At 36.1% G+C, this 18,012-nt stretch overlaps 1 protein-coding gene across 1 annotated transcript in view; it reads left to right on the top strand.

Moving 5' to 3' along the window:
- The window catches only part of LOC148946126 (sodium-driven chloride bicarbonate exchanger-like), a 68,550-nt gene that overhangs the window by 39,021 nt on the left and 11,517 nt on the right, over window positions 1–18,012 (top strand). The window contains exons 11-13 of the mRNA XM_089098142.1: window positions 4,220–4,315; window positions 7,705–7,887; window positions 13,015–13,193. Of these exons, the coding sequence (XP_088954268.1) occupies window positions 4,220–4,315; window positions 7,705–7,887; window positions 13,015–13,193 (458 nt within the window). The remainder of the gene's footprint in view (window positions 1–4,219; window positions 4,316–7,704; window positions 7,888–13,014; window positions 13,194–18,012) is intronic.

Below are 18,012 nucleotides of genomic sequence, written 5' to 3' on the forward strand. Positions count from 1 at the left end.
ATTAAGGACTGGCCCACCCTAATTAACTAAGGAGTGTCAGAATGTGCATTGTCAATTTAATATACATATACTGATATTTAATAATCAAAATGTTAATCTTATTTGATTTATTAAAGTTATAAAAGTAAAAACATTTATATTTTTTCAATAAAGTGTAAATTTCGTTCTAGCCATGGAAAGGCATAGGGGTTTAGAGCCCAACTTATGTTAATTTCTGCTCGTTTTGAGTTTGACTCGGTTATTTATTGTAATTTTTGTTCGTTTTGGGTTTCATTTATTTATCAATGCTGATTTATGGTAGTTTCACGCTTGGTAGATTATTTGATTTAATTTTTGCTCATGTTTTGTTTAATGGAGTTGTTTAATTTTATTTGAAAAACTTATTTTGTGGAAAAGGTTTTTTTAATTAATTTATGTTTTTTTTATATTGACATAGTCTTTTAAGGGAAAAAGAAAATAAAACTTTAAATCTTTTCGTTTTTTTAAGAATTTATATTTTGGCCTGCTATTTGTATGCTGGAGAAAAATTTTCAGGAATTTTTAACAACATACACCGTTTTAAAAATCTGGACACTAATAGTAGTGCTTAATTTAGTTTTATACCTCCTCTAGTTGACCTGAAATGGAAAAGTTGATACCATTCGCAAAAAAATCTGTTTACTTTCTTTGATAGCTTGGATACACTTACGCCATTTTGATTTGGTTAAATTTTAAGAGCAGAAGTAGCCCCGAAAGTTTGAACATAATACCCTCAGTCGTTCTTGGGATACTGCTGAGATGCCTTACTGGGAATTAGTATTAACACAGTGCATTTTGATTTAATCTTAAGGCAACATTTAGTTTTTAAACATAATGGGCAAATGGGAGGGTGGGCGTGGGAGGGGGATTAGTTGCCCTCCAATTATTTCGACTATTAAAAATGGCATCAGTCCTTTCTATTTTCTATCGAATGAGCCCTTTTCGAAGTTCCCACGACAACTCCTTCGATACGAAGTGCCCTGGTCTAAACACCAACAAGAACAAAAAATAATACATTATACCCACATCAATCTTTACTATAAAAATGTCAAGCCTTCCAATCACTTTCGACTATTAAAAAGGGCACTATGCCTTTCGATTTCCAATCGAATGAGCCGTTTTTTGAACGACAACGCTTTCTATAAACACCTTATATGCCCACAGGGCATAAATTAAAACCCTTACCCTAAGGGCTGTTAGGGTTGTTGTCATCCTCTAAGACCTAATTTCCAGCACTTTCAACTACGTTAAACAAAATGGCTATCTAAAATTTTTTATTGGATGTGTTTGTTGAAACGGTGGGCGTGAGAGGAGCGATAGTCGCCAATCACTTACAACTATTAAAAATAGCACTAGCCCTTTCAATTTCCAATCAAATGAGACCTTTTGAAGTTTCTACGACAAAACTTTCAATATAAAATCTTATATGCCCCCAGGGCAAAACTTACAAACCTTGCCCTGAGGGCTGGGGGGGGGTGTATGTCATTCTCAAAGACCTAATTTCCAGAACTTTCTACTACGTTGAACAAAATGGCTATCTGAAAATTTTCATTGGATGTGTTTGGAGGAATGGTGGGCGTGAGAGGGGGTTAGTTACCCTCCAATCACTTTCGACTATTAAAAAGGGCAGTAGCTCTCTCAATTTCAAATTAAACGAGCCCCCTTTGGAGTTTTACGACAACTCTATCTATAAAAATCTTAAATGCCCCCAGGGTAGAACTTACAACCGTTGCCCGTGGGGCTCGGGGGGGTTTGTCAGCCGCAAATACACAATTTTCAGAACTTTCAGGTACGTTCGACAAAATGTTCATCTCTAAACTTTGATGGAATGTGTTTGTGGAAATGTTGGGCGTAAGAGGGGGGTTAATTACTCTCCACTCACTTTCAACTATTAGAAAGGGCAATTGCAATGTCCATTCAAATGAGCCCTTTTTGAAATTTCTACAACAACTTTCTATATACACTTTATATGCCCCCAAGTTTTTACGACAAGGATTTCAATAAAAACCTTATATGCCCCCAGGGCATAACTTATAACCCTTGCCCTAAAGACTGTGGGGGGGAGTGTCCTGCTCAGAGGTATAATTTCCGGAACTTTGAACTGCGTGGAACAAAATGGCTATCTCAAAATTTTTATTGAATATGTTTGGGGAAATGGTGGGCGTGGAAGGGGTGTTAGTTGCCTTCCAAACACTTTCGACTATTAAAAAGGGCACTAGCCATTTCTATTTCCAATCGAATGAGCCCTTTTTGAAGTTTCTGTAACAACACGCTCTATAAAAACCTTATATGCCTCCAGGACATAACTTACAACCCTTACCCTGAGGGCTGTGGGGGGAGGGGATTGTCATACTCAAAGACCTAATTTCCAGAACTTAAAACTACGTTGACTAAAATGGCTATCTCAAAATTTTGATTAGATGTGTTTGGGGAAAATTTGGGCGTGAGAGGGGGGTTAGTTGCCCTCTAAAAACTTTTGACAATTAAAAAGGGCACTAGCCCTCTGGTTTTCCAATTGAATGAGCCTTTTGAAGTTTCTACGACAACCCCTTCTATGAAAAGGCTTATATGCCCCCAGGGCATAACTCACAACCCTTTCTCTGAGGGTGTGGGGAGGGGGGGGGTTGTCATCCTCAAAGACCTAATTTCCAGAACTTAAAACTACGTTGAATAAAAAGGCTATCTCAAAATTTTGATTGGATGTGTTTGGGGAAAAGGTGGGCATGAGAGGGGGGCTAGTTGCCCTCCGATAACTGTCGACTATTAAAAGGGCACTTTGGGCACTTAAAAAGCCCTTTGGACTTCCAATTGAATGAGACTTTTTTGAAGTTTCTACGACAACGCTTTCTATAAGAACCTTATATGCCCCCAGGGCATAACTTACAACCCTTGCCCTGAGGGCTGTGGGGGAGTTTCCTCCTCAAAAACATAATTTCTATGTGGAAATCAACTACGCTGAACAAAAAGGCTATTTCAGAATTTTGATTGGATGTGTTTCGGGAAATGGTAGGCGTGGAAGGGGTGTTAGTTGCCTTCCAATCACTTTCGACAATTAAAAAGAGTACAACCCACTCCAATTTCCAATTGAATTGAGCCGTTTTCGAAGTTTCTACGACAGCTTCTTCGATACGAAGTGCCCTGTTCTAAAGGAAAAAATTAATAAATAATACATTGTGCCAATATCGTTCTTATATGCCCCCATGGCATAACTTAAAACCCTTGCCCTGATGGTTATAGGGGAGTGTCCTCCTCAAAAACGTATTTTCTATCTGGAAATCAACTACGCTGAACAAAATGGTTATCTAAAAAATTTTGATTAGATGTGTTTGGGGAAAAGTGGGCGTGAGAGGGGGGTTAGTTACCCTCCAATCACTTTCGAGTACTAAAAAGGGCACTACCCCTTTGAATTTCCAATCAAATGAGCCTTTTTTGAAGTTTTTACGACAGTTTCTTCTATAAAAAACCTTATATGCCCCCAGGGCATAACTTTCAATCCTTGCCCTGAGGGATGTGGGGGAGTGTCCTCTTAAAAAACATAATTTCTACCTGGAAATCAACTACGCTGAACAAAATGGCTATCTGAAAATTTTGATTAGATGTGTTTGGGGAAATTGTTGGGCTTAGAAGGGGTGTTAGTCGCCTTCCAATCACTTTCGACTATTAAAAAGGGCACAAGTCACTCCAATTTCCAATTGAATGAGCCGTTTTCGAAGTTTCTACGACAACTTCTTCCATACGAAGTGCCTGCTCTAAAGGAAAAAATCAATAAATAAGACATTGTGCCAACATCGTTCTTATATGCCCCAGGGCATAGCTTAAAACCCTTGCCCTGAGGGTTGTGGGGGATTGTCCTCCTCAAAAACATATTTTCTATCAAGAAATCAACTACGCTGAACAAAATGGCTATCACAAAATTTTGATTGGTTGGGTTGGGGGGAATGATGGGCGTTGGGGGGGGGGGCTAGTTGCCCTCCAATCACTTTCGACTATTAAAAAGGGCACTAGCCACTGCAATTTCCAATCGAATGAGCCCTTTTCGAAGTTTCTACGACAACTCCTTCGATACGAAGTGCCCTGGTATGGAAAAAAAATAATACATTGTGCCAACACCGTTCTTTACTTAGGCAGCGCGATTGCGCTGCCTATGATAAGGCCAGTGCCCAGTTTTGTTTTCTTAACTTTTCTATTTCTTTTGTTTTAGGTACGATGCTTGATCAGTGATTTTTCAGTCTTTATTTGCATTGTATCCATGACAGCACTAGATTGGGCTTCTGGCATCGCTACCCCAAAACTCTCGGTAAGTGAGTTTTAGTTTATAATATAAAAGCGTACATATAGTATACACTAATATATATTCAATGTAAAACCTTCAGTATATTATACAAAACTTGCGAAATCTGAGCCTCAATTCATCATACAAAATTGTACATATATGTACATTAGATATAAATTTTTTGGGTATAAAAACTCTCGGTATTAAAGCTTCAATTCATTTTACAAAATTGTGCATATAATATACATAAATATAGTAATATATGCACGTTATATGAAAAACTCTTGGTATATTATTTAAAACTCTTGGCACGTGAGATTCAGTTTATTTGATCAATTGTACATACATGTACATTATATTCAATTCAATTCAATTCAAACTTTTTATTTCCTCCGAATACGAAGAGTAAAAAAGAAATAAATAAAAATAATAATCGCTAATCAACAGGACATAAAATTATTTTAAATTATATAACAACAAATACGCAAAGACCTTCAATCAAATTTACCACACAAATTAACACTTCATTCTATAGATAATAAATTAACACTTCACAAATTAACCCTTAGCCGTTACAAATGATCTGTTTGTGTTAATATTCTTAGACAAGGTATTTTATAAAAACAATCGTACATATTTCCTACGTTGATTTTAACAATTCAATGAAAATTATTATATTTCAAACAGACTTTGGCATTTCATACAAATTTGTAAACTAAATGTGATTAATGAGGCTTACTGTCCTAGAGAGAGGAAAAATGGCCAAATGTTCCTTATAAATTACAGTCCCTAAAAATTTATTCCTATTCTTTTTTAATTTATTTGTACTTCCCAGTTCCCACTGATTTTTCTATTAAACCATGAAAAGGAATGCGTTTCTGAATTTACATAATGTTTCGACCGCCATCTGTAGTTGTCACGATTTAAGATAACAATGAAAATATAAGAAGCAGTGAACCCCAGTGAGCCAAATAAGGCTATATTAAGCAATCCTTATGTGTCATTTTCTTTGTTGATGAAAAATAACTTCGTAAATGGCTTCGAGGTCCAGTTGATACTTCTTTGTATTTCAAGACAACCAAGACGAATAGGTATTAAAGTTGATAACCACATAAAACAAAGATGTATATACTGTCGATGAATACATAGAAATAAAGTTTATTTTAAGCAGTTCCTCTTTTATGATTACAGCATGAAAAATTTAAAATTACTGAAACTTCCGGGATTTATGTCGTTATATTTTAAACACCCGTTCTACTTTCCTGTGATCTTGATTATTATTGTGATCTCCTTCTTGTTTTCCCTTGTCGATGTTATGACAAATAAAACCATACTTTTAAAATTTCCTAGCAAAACTTAAATGGCACTGAAGCTATTTTGAGGGTTTAGGCAAGGCCGTAACCGGGATTTTTTTTTCGGAGGCGAGGGGGTTTACTCAAAGATTTTTTCCGGGGGGGGGGGATTAAACAAAAAACAACTCAAAAAACGCATAAATTTTTTTATATCCATTTTTGTTACGTTTTTAAGAGTTAGACAAACTTTTTTTTTGGGGTACGGCCTTGGGTTTAGGATGGTCACATTATTAGTTGCAGAAGACCTTATTTGTAAACCATTATTAGCCATTTTTTTAATGTTGTTGATGTTATGACATTTTTGACGCACAAATTGTTTTCAGTAAACCATAAATCACGGTCTGATCTTTAAATGGTATAGGGGGAAAACTTGTTTAAAAAAAAAAAAGTATTTTCATCTGAAAGTGAGGAGCAAAATTTAAACTTAAAACGAACAGAAATTATTAAGTATATGAGGGGGGTGCCCCCTCTTGAGTACCTCGCTCTTCACGCTAAAGTTTGAGTTTTTGTTCCAAATATTTAAGAATGACTCCTGATACACAAGGACCGTTTAATTAAAATAAAAAGCTTTTTAAAAATTCAGAAAACACTTTAGTATAAAGAGTAAGGTACTGAGGAGGGGGCAACCCCTCATATACTTAATAGTTTTCGTTTGTTTTAAGTTGGAATATTGCTCCTTACTTTCAGTTAAAAAATTTGTTTTTTTTATTTGATTTCTGATAGTTTCTTAATTAATGCTGGAACATCCAGCTCCCCCTCCCATGGAAAATTCCCTTCCCCCATAAAAAATTCCTCCATGGAAAGATCCTACCCCACCAGAAAATTCCTCCCCCCCCCAAAAAAAATATCCTTATACTCCCCTATAGCCAATACTATATGTAAGCAATGAATAGAGTGCATAACTTGCAGTCTTTCCTCCGGGGACTGTGGGGTGTCAAGTCACCCTCAAAGACGTAGTAATTAGATCTTTCGACCATTCTGAAGAAAATGGCAATTTCAAAGTTTTGATTGGACAATTCTGGGTAAAAAAGGGGGAGCGAGTTGGGCTAGCTGCCCTCCGATATTTTGGTCACTTAAAAAGGACTCTAGAACTTTTTATTTCCGATCAAATGAACCATCTTCTTATGTTCTAGGATCACTGGTTCAATACGATCGCCCCTGGAAAAAAAATAAATAAAAAATAAACACGCATTCGTGATCTTGCTTCTGGCCAAAAATACAAAGTTCCTCATTTTTATATATAGGAGCGTCAGACCTCTATAGTAGGGTTCTCTGATATTCTGAATCTCATGGTGTGATTATCATTAATATCACTTAATTTCTTAGGGGTGTTTTCCCCCTTCTTAAAAAATTAGGTAAATTTTCTCAGACTCGTAACTTTTGATGGGTAATATTAAACTTCATGAATTTTATATGTTTTGAATAAGCATCGAAATTCGATTCTTTTCATGTACCTATTGTTATCAAGACTCAGTTTCTAACAGTTCCGGTTTTATTGACTGAATCGCTCCTTAATTACAGTTCGTTACCACAAACTCTTTGATAGAGCTCAACTATCCATCCATAGCAGTATATGCTATCTTTATGTTCAATGTGATTAGCCTTTTTAATTTCTGTTCATAATGGGTTTCATTTGTTTGTTCATTGTAATATGTTTCTTTTAAGTTTGAACTATCACAAGACATTATTTCTGCGCGTCTTAGGTTTTACCATGGCTAATTACTTTTCTTTGAAAATTTTCTTTTTCGGTGAAATTTAAGATGCTTTTTCTCGTCTGGTAGCCTATTTTTTCCTATTGAAAAATTAAGTCCATTTATTACAAGCTGTATTTTGATTATTTTTTTTTTCGTAAAAAATTCGGATGTTGTAAAGAAAAGTTTTTTTTTTTCTAGGAAAGGTTTTCTGATTTTCAAGAAAAGTTTTGCAAAATTCCAAAATAATTTCAGATTTTTCTTGTATTCATAGTTTACTCGTAATCAGTTTTTTCCAACATTTTTATATTTTGCACATTTACATTTCATAATTTTTTAAAAATTATAGTGTATTAATTTGATTATTTAGGTACCTGCTACCATTACACCAACTTGGCCTGAAAGAGGATGGACAGTACCAATTTTTCATGAAAATGTACCTGTGTGGCTTATGATTGCCTGTTCTGTTCCTGCAGCTTTGGCTACCATTCTTTTGTTTTTAGATCAGCAAATCACATCTGTTATTGTAAACAGGAAAGATAATCTACTTAAGGTAACTTATTTCGTATCTACCCAAATAGCTAAAAAAATATAAAATAATGTTTTTTGACTGAGAAATCAGTCAAAAGTTTATCATAGTTGCATTAATGGAAAAGTTTTTGGAATTGGATATTCCCCTATGTCATAAATTCATAGATAGTAGATGGTAAATTGCAATCAAAATTCTGAAAAAAATAGTTGTCTGCTGTATACCATCGTTCTCCTGTATAAAAGTAGTGTAATAACTAATAGTATAATATAGCATAATTACATTATATTATACAATACTATATAATATAGTATCATTATTCTAACTATAATTAGTATAATTAGTAGTAAAATAACTAGATAAACTAAAATAGCAAAATGAATCAATTAATGGAAAACACCGGCAAATAATGGTGTTTTTCTAGCTTATGTTTTTTTGTAAATATTTATAAGCAAGCTTGGGAATCCCAGTATAGACTTATTGTTGCTATTAGCAGACGCCAAGTTTAAATACTAGGAATCAACGTAGGGCGTACCCAAAACAGAGTAAATAGAGTTTCTAAAAAGTGAATTTATCTTATAGACACTCATCTAAACCTGTGTTGTAAGAGGGAAAAATTAGTTAGGGGAAACCGAGCTGAAATAAAACCTGGTAAAATGGTCTTACCTTACCTCGCAAATTGAATGGAAATCCGCATTAAAATGGGAAACACATATGGCACATTAAAGTTAGATATTTTTTAACTTTGATATATTTCTGACATAAAATATGAAAGTGAAAAACTTAGAGGAAGTTTGCTTACTACAGTTTCTTTTGCATACTCAATGTTGCAGTACATCATACCAATGGGGTATAATACTTGTTATTCGAAATATGTAGTATGTTCAAAATGCGTACATTTTTGTTTTTCTTGTTTCTTAAAAAAGAAAATGACTGAGAAAGGATTTTTCTAGAATTTCTACTAACATTAAGCTTTTCTTGTGTTTTGTATGGGCAAGTTTGAAACTATGAAAGACCGGGTAATCAGGTGAACTTAGGATGCAAACTTAAGGATTTCAATGAATTGCTAGAGGCGGAGCCAAATACATTTGTCAAACTCCAGGTGTAGTTGAGGGGGAGGGGAGGAGGGTGATTTGCCCTTTTATCAATTTTTTTTCCTATCAAAATACCCCCAAAACGCATTTTAAAATTTATGGGGGGGGGGGGGGCAAAACGTCTAGTTTGTCTGGAGGGCAAATATTCCCTGTAAAGCCCTCTAATTTATTTCAGTGGATGATCCACCCTCCCTCCAAAACAAAAAGCTTAAATAATATTCGGAACTGTTCATCAAATATGCCTAATGCTCAGGAATCTTATCATACTCCAAAGATGGCTCTAAGTTCCCCTCCGCCTAAAAATAGATGAACATATATCCAGTCTTAGAGTGTATAAAACTTCATGAAGGTTGTTGCATTAAAAGTCCAATGAAATCAAACTCATTTTAAGTCAGAATGCTTTATAGTATTTAACCAATTTTGTATTTCTTACTTTTTTATTAGAACAATCTGCACTAACAGAAGTATATATATTTATATATATATATATGTATATATATATATATATATATATATATATATATATATATATATATATATATATATATATATATATATATATATATATATATATATATATATATATATATATATATATAGACCCCGGCGCCGCGCCGATGAGGGAAGAACGGCGGCGGCGGGGTCAAAAACAGCACGCCGCGCCGCCGGTAAGATGTCGGTGGCGCGCTGTCGGTGAGATGTCGGCGGCGCGCCGCCGGCGTGATCAATGTTGACCGTAAACATTAATGTTTTCATTAGTCTTTCTCAAATCACAGCTTAAATTTACAACAGATTCGAGCCTATTCACGAGTTCAAAAATTCACTAGTCGCTGGCTGGAAACTGGTCTTCTTCGTTATTCATCAACTGAAGTAGAAATGGGGTAGAAACGAAATGACTGTGGCGTTTCAGAACCCTTGCATAATGCGAGTAGTTGAAGTATCTATTAGCTATGTATTCTTAACATAAATAATTATCAAAATTAGTAGTTTTTTTCATTAAGCATTAATGCATACAAAACTTCAAATACCGTATCACAAAATTCGTCAGTTATCTAGGTAAAAACTTTGAATATAACTTTGAACTTAGAAGCTTAATTTTTTCATAATGCCCTTTGCCTGTATCTGTTTTGTCACCTTTAAAACAGTTGATATGGGCGACTTTGATATTGATTGTTTTTTTTGCTCTTTTGGATTCTTAAAAAGATTTCTTGTATTAAAAACTGGTTTTTAATTACAATAAAAAAAAATGCATTTTAAAGTTTTTTGGCTTCTTTATAGAATATTTGTCATGTAGGCTAAGGCTGAACTGCTGCTTTTTTATTGCTTTGGCTGCTCTTTTGGATATTATTCGTTTTTTCTTTTAGGGATTCATTCCAAATTATAAATTGATAAATACCTAATATCAGTCAAAATATAAACTGCATCTAAAAGGAGTAAATTTATCAAATTGAAAAATACATGATGAACACTTCACGTGAGAACACTTCAGTTACAATGAAACAAAAAACATGGTTTATTCGGTATGAAGAAAAATTAAATGCCAGCTATTTTCTGGTTCAAAATGAAAAGCTCATCCGCTTTAAATGTAATTAAATGAAATAATATGCAGACTGAAGTAGCTCCAGGAAGATGTTGAGATTTTCATCCTAGTTCGTCACTTTTAATCCAAGCAAAATGTTAGGACACTTAGCATCAGTTATTGAGTTAAAGCTTTGATTTCCAAATGCTCACAAAAATTACCCAATTCAAGACAGTCGCAACAATAAGTCACGTGTGGTCAAAATACTCAGACTCCTCTTTGATTCCCACCCCGGATCAAAGCTTCTGCTATCGTCATTTCTACGGAAATCTCCAAAGTATTTCTTATTACAATAGCTTTCAAGCGTAGTTAGGGGTATTTAGCCTTTTTTATTTTCCTTTAAAGCTTTGAAAAAAGTGTTATAATATTCCAAATGTTACATTTGTTATATTTGTGCATATTTTTGGTAATCATTTGTCGGGTGATCGTATTTTTTAAACCACTGTAGATACGTAAGAACGTTGCAACATCTAGTACCCTGAGGTCATAAGACTGTCAAAGACTCCTCCATGAGCCTCCCAAATTGAAAGCTTTTATTATGACCTGGCCTTTTAATGTAACTTGGCCACTTGACCAAGGGTGCCACTGTCACTCGAGCGCAACGTTAGGTGGGGATGTCGATATCGCTTTCGTCACACCAATTCGTTTTAGTGTGAATCTGCCTGGTACTTATGAATGAATGTTTTCAAAGTAAATCCGTTTCATCAATAAGAAAAAAAAACAGGTTGGATGCATATTTCCCTTTCCCTTTGGACGATAAAACCATGTAAGTGCTGTATCAAGTATAACTCACGAAAATCTTGTTAATTTTTTTAAACTTTTCAACTTTTTCGCATCCCTGCTTTCAATAAAAAAAAAAAAAAATCAAGGTACTATCATTTAAATATAATAACTCCCTATGCCCCTTCCCCCCTCTGAATACTATCTTGATAGGATACCGTCTCTGCTTTAAATAAAAAAAAATAACTTATTGGCACCCCTGCTTTCAAAAAAAATCGAGGTATTATCATTTAAATATGATAGCTTAATACCCCCCCCTCTGGATACCACCTTGATAAAATCTGTCTCTGCTTTAAATTAAAAATAATAACTTTTTGGGATCCCTGTTTTCAATAAAAAAATTTCGATATATTATCATTTACATGTAATACCCCCCTACCCCCCCCCTCTGGATACCACCTTGATAGGATACTGTCTCGGTTTTCATTAGAAAAATAAGTTACTGAATAATTAACTAGGTCACTATTTGGTTCAAACAAACACGCAAAATAACGTTAAACAGCTTAGTGTTCCTTTGAAAAAATTGAGGGTATGAGTAAAGGGGTACAAAGACAACAACAAAAAAGTTGAAATTATTCAGATATACCTCAAATTATTGGAACACTGAGTCATAGACTCGCCGTGGCATTCAATAAGATTTAAAGAATCTAATTAAAAGGGAGCACACAAAAGCCAAATTAGGCCAGTAGCCTATGAGAAATCGCAAAATACCCAAGACAATGAACGAGTCTTAATGGGGGGGCCCTGGGTCTATCAAAATATTTCAATGGTTTCCCAGGGAATTTAAAAAAGTTTAAAAAAAGGGGGGGGGGTGGGGTAAAAAAGTTTCAGAAAGAAGATTTTATTTTCTATTAGGCGTTCAACAATTGAGTATTAAACATTAAGAAAATCTTATCTAAAAACAGAAAAAAAATCTGCAAAATTACAATTCAGCTGTAGAAACAATATGTCGGCTGTCAATTTCAAAATCCAACTGAAGGCTTAAGCTGTATAGTAGTGAATTCGTTCTATAATTCTATTCAACTTGAAAATAAATTCTTGACTACGATCGATGTTGGAAATAGCGATTGGGAAACTACATTCGAAATGATTTAAACTCATTTCATAAAGACGATACTGTTTTTTGTCAACATATGAAGAACTGTGTATATTGCAATATTTGCAATTGCATATTGCATCTGTCGGGTTTTATGCCAAGTAGCAAAAGAGATGAAAATTAATGAACAAGAGAATAGTGAAGAATTATGGTATGCAAAGTAATATCTGGTAGAGAAAGTCATTGGTGATAAATCGCTAGGGGTGGCACCGTGATTTTCGGGGATTCGGGGAACCAAATTTTTTTTCGCGGTGACGCATAGATTTTTGGGGAAATACCCGAAAATTCGGGGATAGTGCAAGCCCTGCTTGATTTCTAATCAGGAAAAACCACACGAGAAGGAAAAGCTCCGACTTTGCGGTTGACGCAATAAAGAATTGCCGAAAAATTAATTTAAAGTCGACTGAACGCCGCCGCCTCTGTCGGCGGCGGCGCGCCTGCGGCGTTACGACACTTCGGCGGCGTTCGACCGGGCCTCTCGTCGGCGGCGTTCGGTCGATCTGCCGGCTTGGCGCCGGGGTCTATATATATATATATATATATATATATATATATATATATATATATATATATATATATAATTATAATGTTTTGGTTTATAGAAAGGCTGTGGCTACCATCTTGACTTATTTGTCTTGGCTTTCCTTGTTGTTTTGATGGGATACTGTGGACTCCCTTGGCATGTTGCTGGCACCGTTATCTGCCTAAATCACGTTGACTCATTGAGGAAAGAATCTGAGACCGCTGCGCCTGGAGACAAGCCTAAGTTCTTCGGCATTAGGTAAGATTTTGAAGGGCTTAAGTGTTTGGTACTTTCTGTGCAATAATGTTTTGCCCCCCCCTCTTTAGATTTTGAAAAACACCTTGCTTTGGTATTTTCATTGGAAAAGTTTTGTTTTTAAAATTTTTTGGTGGAAAAACGAAAAAAAAACAATAAAATAGTCTCCTTCTAGATTTTCAAAAATATGTTTTTGTCCCCTCCCCCAATTTTCTTGAATTGGCGCTACTGGATGTCATACTTGTATTCCAGAAGCGGAAAACTAAAATGGTAAGAAGTTGGTTTGAAAAGCTTGCATCAACACTTTTCCTTTTTATCTTCTGCATGATTTCTGTTACAAACAGGAAAACTGCAATTCCAAGCTTTCATCTTTTCGAATTATGACCTAAGTCTTGACTCTGATTGGTTAACTGGGAATTTTATGACTGAAAGTTAAACAATGATCAACTTGAGAAATTACGAACGGCTTACATAATTCGCCCTGTAGCCGTGCGAAATTTTGATTTTATCGACAATTGTGACTATAATGCAGCCTGGGCATAAGTTTTACCAAAACCTGGTTGAAAAGGGTTCCTTTGCAGGTGATCACCAAGGACATTGAAAACACCAAGTGGACAGTTATAGGTTTTCCATTCCATTTATTTAGTTTTGGTATTGATCTTAGACACTGAAGCCTTCATTAATTTTACTTTCAATCTAGGGAATAATATTAACAACGACAATCTAAATAAGCATTCCTGGTAAAATAAGTTGAAAAACAAACTCTGATAATTTAAACATAAAAACAAAAAGTTTTACGAATCAATGAAGTCAATTAAGACTAATAAAAATTAAAACGAGTGATCAAGTAAAATTTGTACTCTTCTTTTTTAAAAACATTGCTGGCTTTTTAAAGGATGCACGTTTTCAATAAAATCTTTAAATTTTTTTAACATAGAAAATTGTTTTGATGCAGATGTGATGTATGATTATTTACTTAGTCGACGTGAATAAAAGTTTTACCTCAATCTTCAGTGAAAATTTTCTGGGTTATGATGAAGAATGTAATTGCGTCTACCATATCAAGGAGGCACACTTGTGCCTCTATAAAGAGGCGACCCACCACAATGTTAAGCGATTTCAGGTCCTAGAGGTCGCAGAGAGACGGCGGTGATCGCATTTTGTAGCCCAAGCTCAAACTAAGAAACATGCAGAATTTCATCCTCCACCGACTTTATCTTCATGGGGTAAACTGGGCCGGAAGTTTCGACCCTCCCACCACAGCCCCCCTTTAACGTTGTCCGATTGAGCTGAAATTTAGAGGTTAAGCTTTCCTAGGGCTCTGGAGTTTATCCTCGAACTTCCAGCTCAATCTAATAACTTCGTCTCTGTTTTCCAAAAACCAAATATAGCCCCTTAAACTTCATTTCTCTTTTTTTTCTTGTTATCCTCGTCTACAGGCCACAGTTGGCAACTGATCCGGGTGAATGAGGACTCATTCGAAGCAGAATTTGACCTGTTAGTGCCTTTTAATATTTTCAGACCGAAAAAATTATCCCCCGAATTTACATTTACGAAAAACCTCGTTTTCCTATAAGAACCCGCTATAAGCGGGCTCTTATCGTTTCCCGTTCGGGCTAGCCCGCAAGCCCGCAAGATGTCAAATCAGCTAACAGTTAGTCAAGCAATAATAAGTAATAAACTGTACAAAAACGTGCAGAAATTATTTGAAAAAAAACTACGTTTTCTAAAGAGTTAAAGAGGCTGAGTTACAAGGTCGAACCTTAAAACGTACAGGGATTAGGAGGCACAGTTGGGGGCTGCCGCCCCCAAACCCCCCGCTTCCGCAGCCTTTAAATAAAAAAAAAGAAGTTTTTTAAACTGAAAGTAAGGAGCGACATTAAATCTTAAAACGAACAGAAATTATTCCGTATATGAAAGGGGCTGTGCCCTCCTCAACGCCTCGCTCTTTACGCTAAAGTTTTATTGTTAAAAAAAAAGAGTTGTGAGAAAGTCAAACTTTAGCGTAAAGAGCGAGGCGTTGAGGAGGGCACAGCCCCTTTCATATACGGAATAATTTCTGTTCGTTTTAAGATTTAATGTCGCTCCTTACTTTCAGTTTAAAAAACTTTTTTTTTTTTATTTAAAGGCTGCGAAAGCGGGGGGTTTGGGGGTCGGCAGCCCCCAACTGTGCCTCCTAATCCCTGTACGTTTTAAGGTTCGACCTTGTAATTCAGCCTCTTTAACTCTTTAGAAAACGTAGTTTTTTTCATATAATTTTTACTAAAAAAGAACGGGGTTGAAGAACCGTGTTGAGGGTCTACGGGCTTCTTTTGTTCTTCAAAATGTACAGATCGATATTAATTCATGATTGTGGTTCAGATGAAGTGCAACATGCCTCTTTGCAAAAAAGCTGCCAGTAGGGGAGACATTGGAGGCGTCACAAACTCGGCTAATACCTCTAATTATACAGATTAAGAATCGCTGAATAATTCCAGTTGAAATAGTGCCTCCCTTTCAGAGGCAACGCTGTAGCGTTGCCTATAGTAAAGGCCATACGGCTCCACTGTTTTATTTTTTTTTTTTTTCCCAGAGGCACTTCATACGGAAGGGGTCGTCGTAGAAACTTAAAAGGGAGCTCGTTCGATTGGAAATCGAGAGTTCTAATGCCCTTTTTAATAGTAAAAAATGATTGTAGGGCAACTTGCACCCCCCTCCCCACGCCTCGCAGTCCCCCCAATACATCCCATCAAAATTTGGAGATGGCCCTTTTGTTCAACGTAGTTGTTTTCCACATAGAAAATATATTTTTGATGAGGACACTCCCTCAAAACCCTCCGGGCACTAATTTTAAGTTATTCCCTTGGAGCATGTCATGTTTTTATAGAAGGCGTTGCCGTAGAAACTTCAAAACTGGCTCATTCGATTGGAAATTCAAAGGGCTAATGCCCTTTTTAATAGTCGAAAGTGATTGGAGGGCGACTAGCCCCCCCCCTCCCCACGCCCATCATTTCCCCAAACACATCCAATCAACATTTTGAGATAGCCATTTTGTTCAGCGTAGTTGATTTCCAGATAGAAAATATTTTTTTGAGGAGGACACTCCTCCACAACCCTCGGCAAGGGTTTTAAGTTATGCCCTGGGGCATAACTTTAAGTTATGCCCTTGGTTTTTATAGAAGGCGTTGTCGTAGAAACTTCAAAAAAGGCTCATTCGATTGGAAATTCAAAGAGATAGTGCCCTTTTTAATTGTCGAAAGTGATTGGAAGGCAACTAGCCCCCCCCCACGATCATCATTTCCCCTCACACATCCAATCAAAATTTTTACATAGCCTTGTTGTTCAGCGTAATTGATTTCCAGATAGAAAATATGTTTTTGAGGAGGACACCCCCCCACAACCCTCGGGGTAAGGGGTTGAAGTTATGCCCTGGGGGCATATAAGGGTTTTACTGAAGGAGCTGTCATAGATACTGCACCACAGGATCATTCGATTAGAAATTCAATGGGCTAGTGCCCTTTTTAATAGTCAAAAGTTATTGGAGGGCAACTAGCCCCCCCCCCACCCCCCGAATTTCCCCAAACCCAACCCATAAAAAGTTTGGGCTAGCCAATTTGTTCAGCGTAGTTGATTTTCAGATAGAAAATATGTTTTTGTGCAGGACACTCCCCCACACCCCTCAAGGCAAGGGTTTTAAGTTAGCCCCTGGGGGCATATAAGGTTCTTATAGAAGGTGTTGTCGTAGAAAATTCAAAAAGGCTTAATCGATTGGAAATTCAAAAGGTTCGTGCCCTTTTTTATAATAGAAAGTGATTGGAGAGTAACTAATCCCCCTCTCACGCCCGTATTTTCCCCAAACGCATCCAATAAAAATTTTGAGACAGCCATTTTATTAAGCGTAGTTTTAAGTTCTGGAAATTAGGTATTTGAGGATGACAACTCCCCCAAAGCCCTCAGGGCAAGGGTTATAATTTAAGGATTCTCCGAATCCTTCATATTGTTTCTTATGGAAGGAATGCTCCTATAAACTTTAGAGATGGATCATTTGATTGGAAATGTAAAGCTCTTTTTAAGTTTTTGATAGTAGAAAAAGCTGGGAGTGCAACTAGCCCCCCCCCCCTCCTCCATGCCTTAAACGCATACAGGAAACAATTTGTGGTTGACAATTTTTTTAAATATTAGAAAGTTCCGTTAACACAAAACTCTGGTGTCGACACACCCCACCAGGGCCCAGGGGTAGGCGTTGTAAGTTATGCCCTGGGGGCATATAATTAATCAAAAAATCATTAAATAAACAATCAATGCAAGCAAACATACCATAGATATTAAAGTAAATCAATAAGTAAATTTAGTTTTTTAAATTAATTTTCTTATGTTACTAAGTTTTAGACAATAGAAAACTAAAGGTCATAAAGGCAATAAGGTTTCGATGTTTTATTGTTTTTTAGTTGTGCACTAAGATTAGTGAAAACAGGGCCACCAACGGGAAGGTTGTGCACAGCCAGCCCCGTCCGCCCACCCTTCAGGATTAAAACCGATCCCCTAATATCCTCCCATTAGTAGTGCAGATGTGAGGATAGCCTTATATAGTGCTTGTTAATTGTTATCTCTTTTGTAAAGTTATTTTAGTTTTTTTTATTTAATTTTTTTCTGTTACGAAGTTTTAGACAATAGAAAACAAAAGGTAGAAAAGACCATAAGGCTTCAATGTTTTATTGGGTCTTTTTCCAAAAACTCCTCATTTTGTTCTGTACAGACAGCCTTGCCTATCTTTCCCTTAGCATTAAACCTGACGCCCTGATATCCTCCCATTTCCATTGCAAATGAGAGGATAGGTCTGTCC

Source organism: Artemia sp. Qi Xiang Cuo, chromosome 12, assembly GCF_049724085.1.
Source record: "Artemia sp. Qi Xiang Cuo chromosome 12, ASM4972408v1, whole genome shotgun sequence".
In the NCBI taxonomy this organism is placed as follows: Eukaryota; Metazoa; Arthropoda; class Branchiopoda; order Anostraca; family Artemiidae; genus Artemia; species Artemia sp. Qi Xiang Cuo.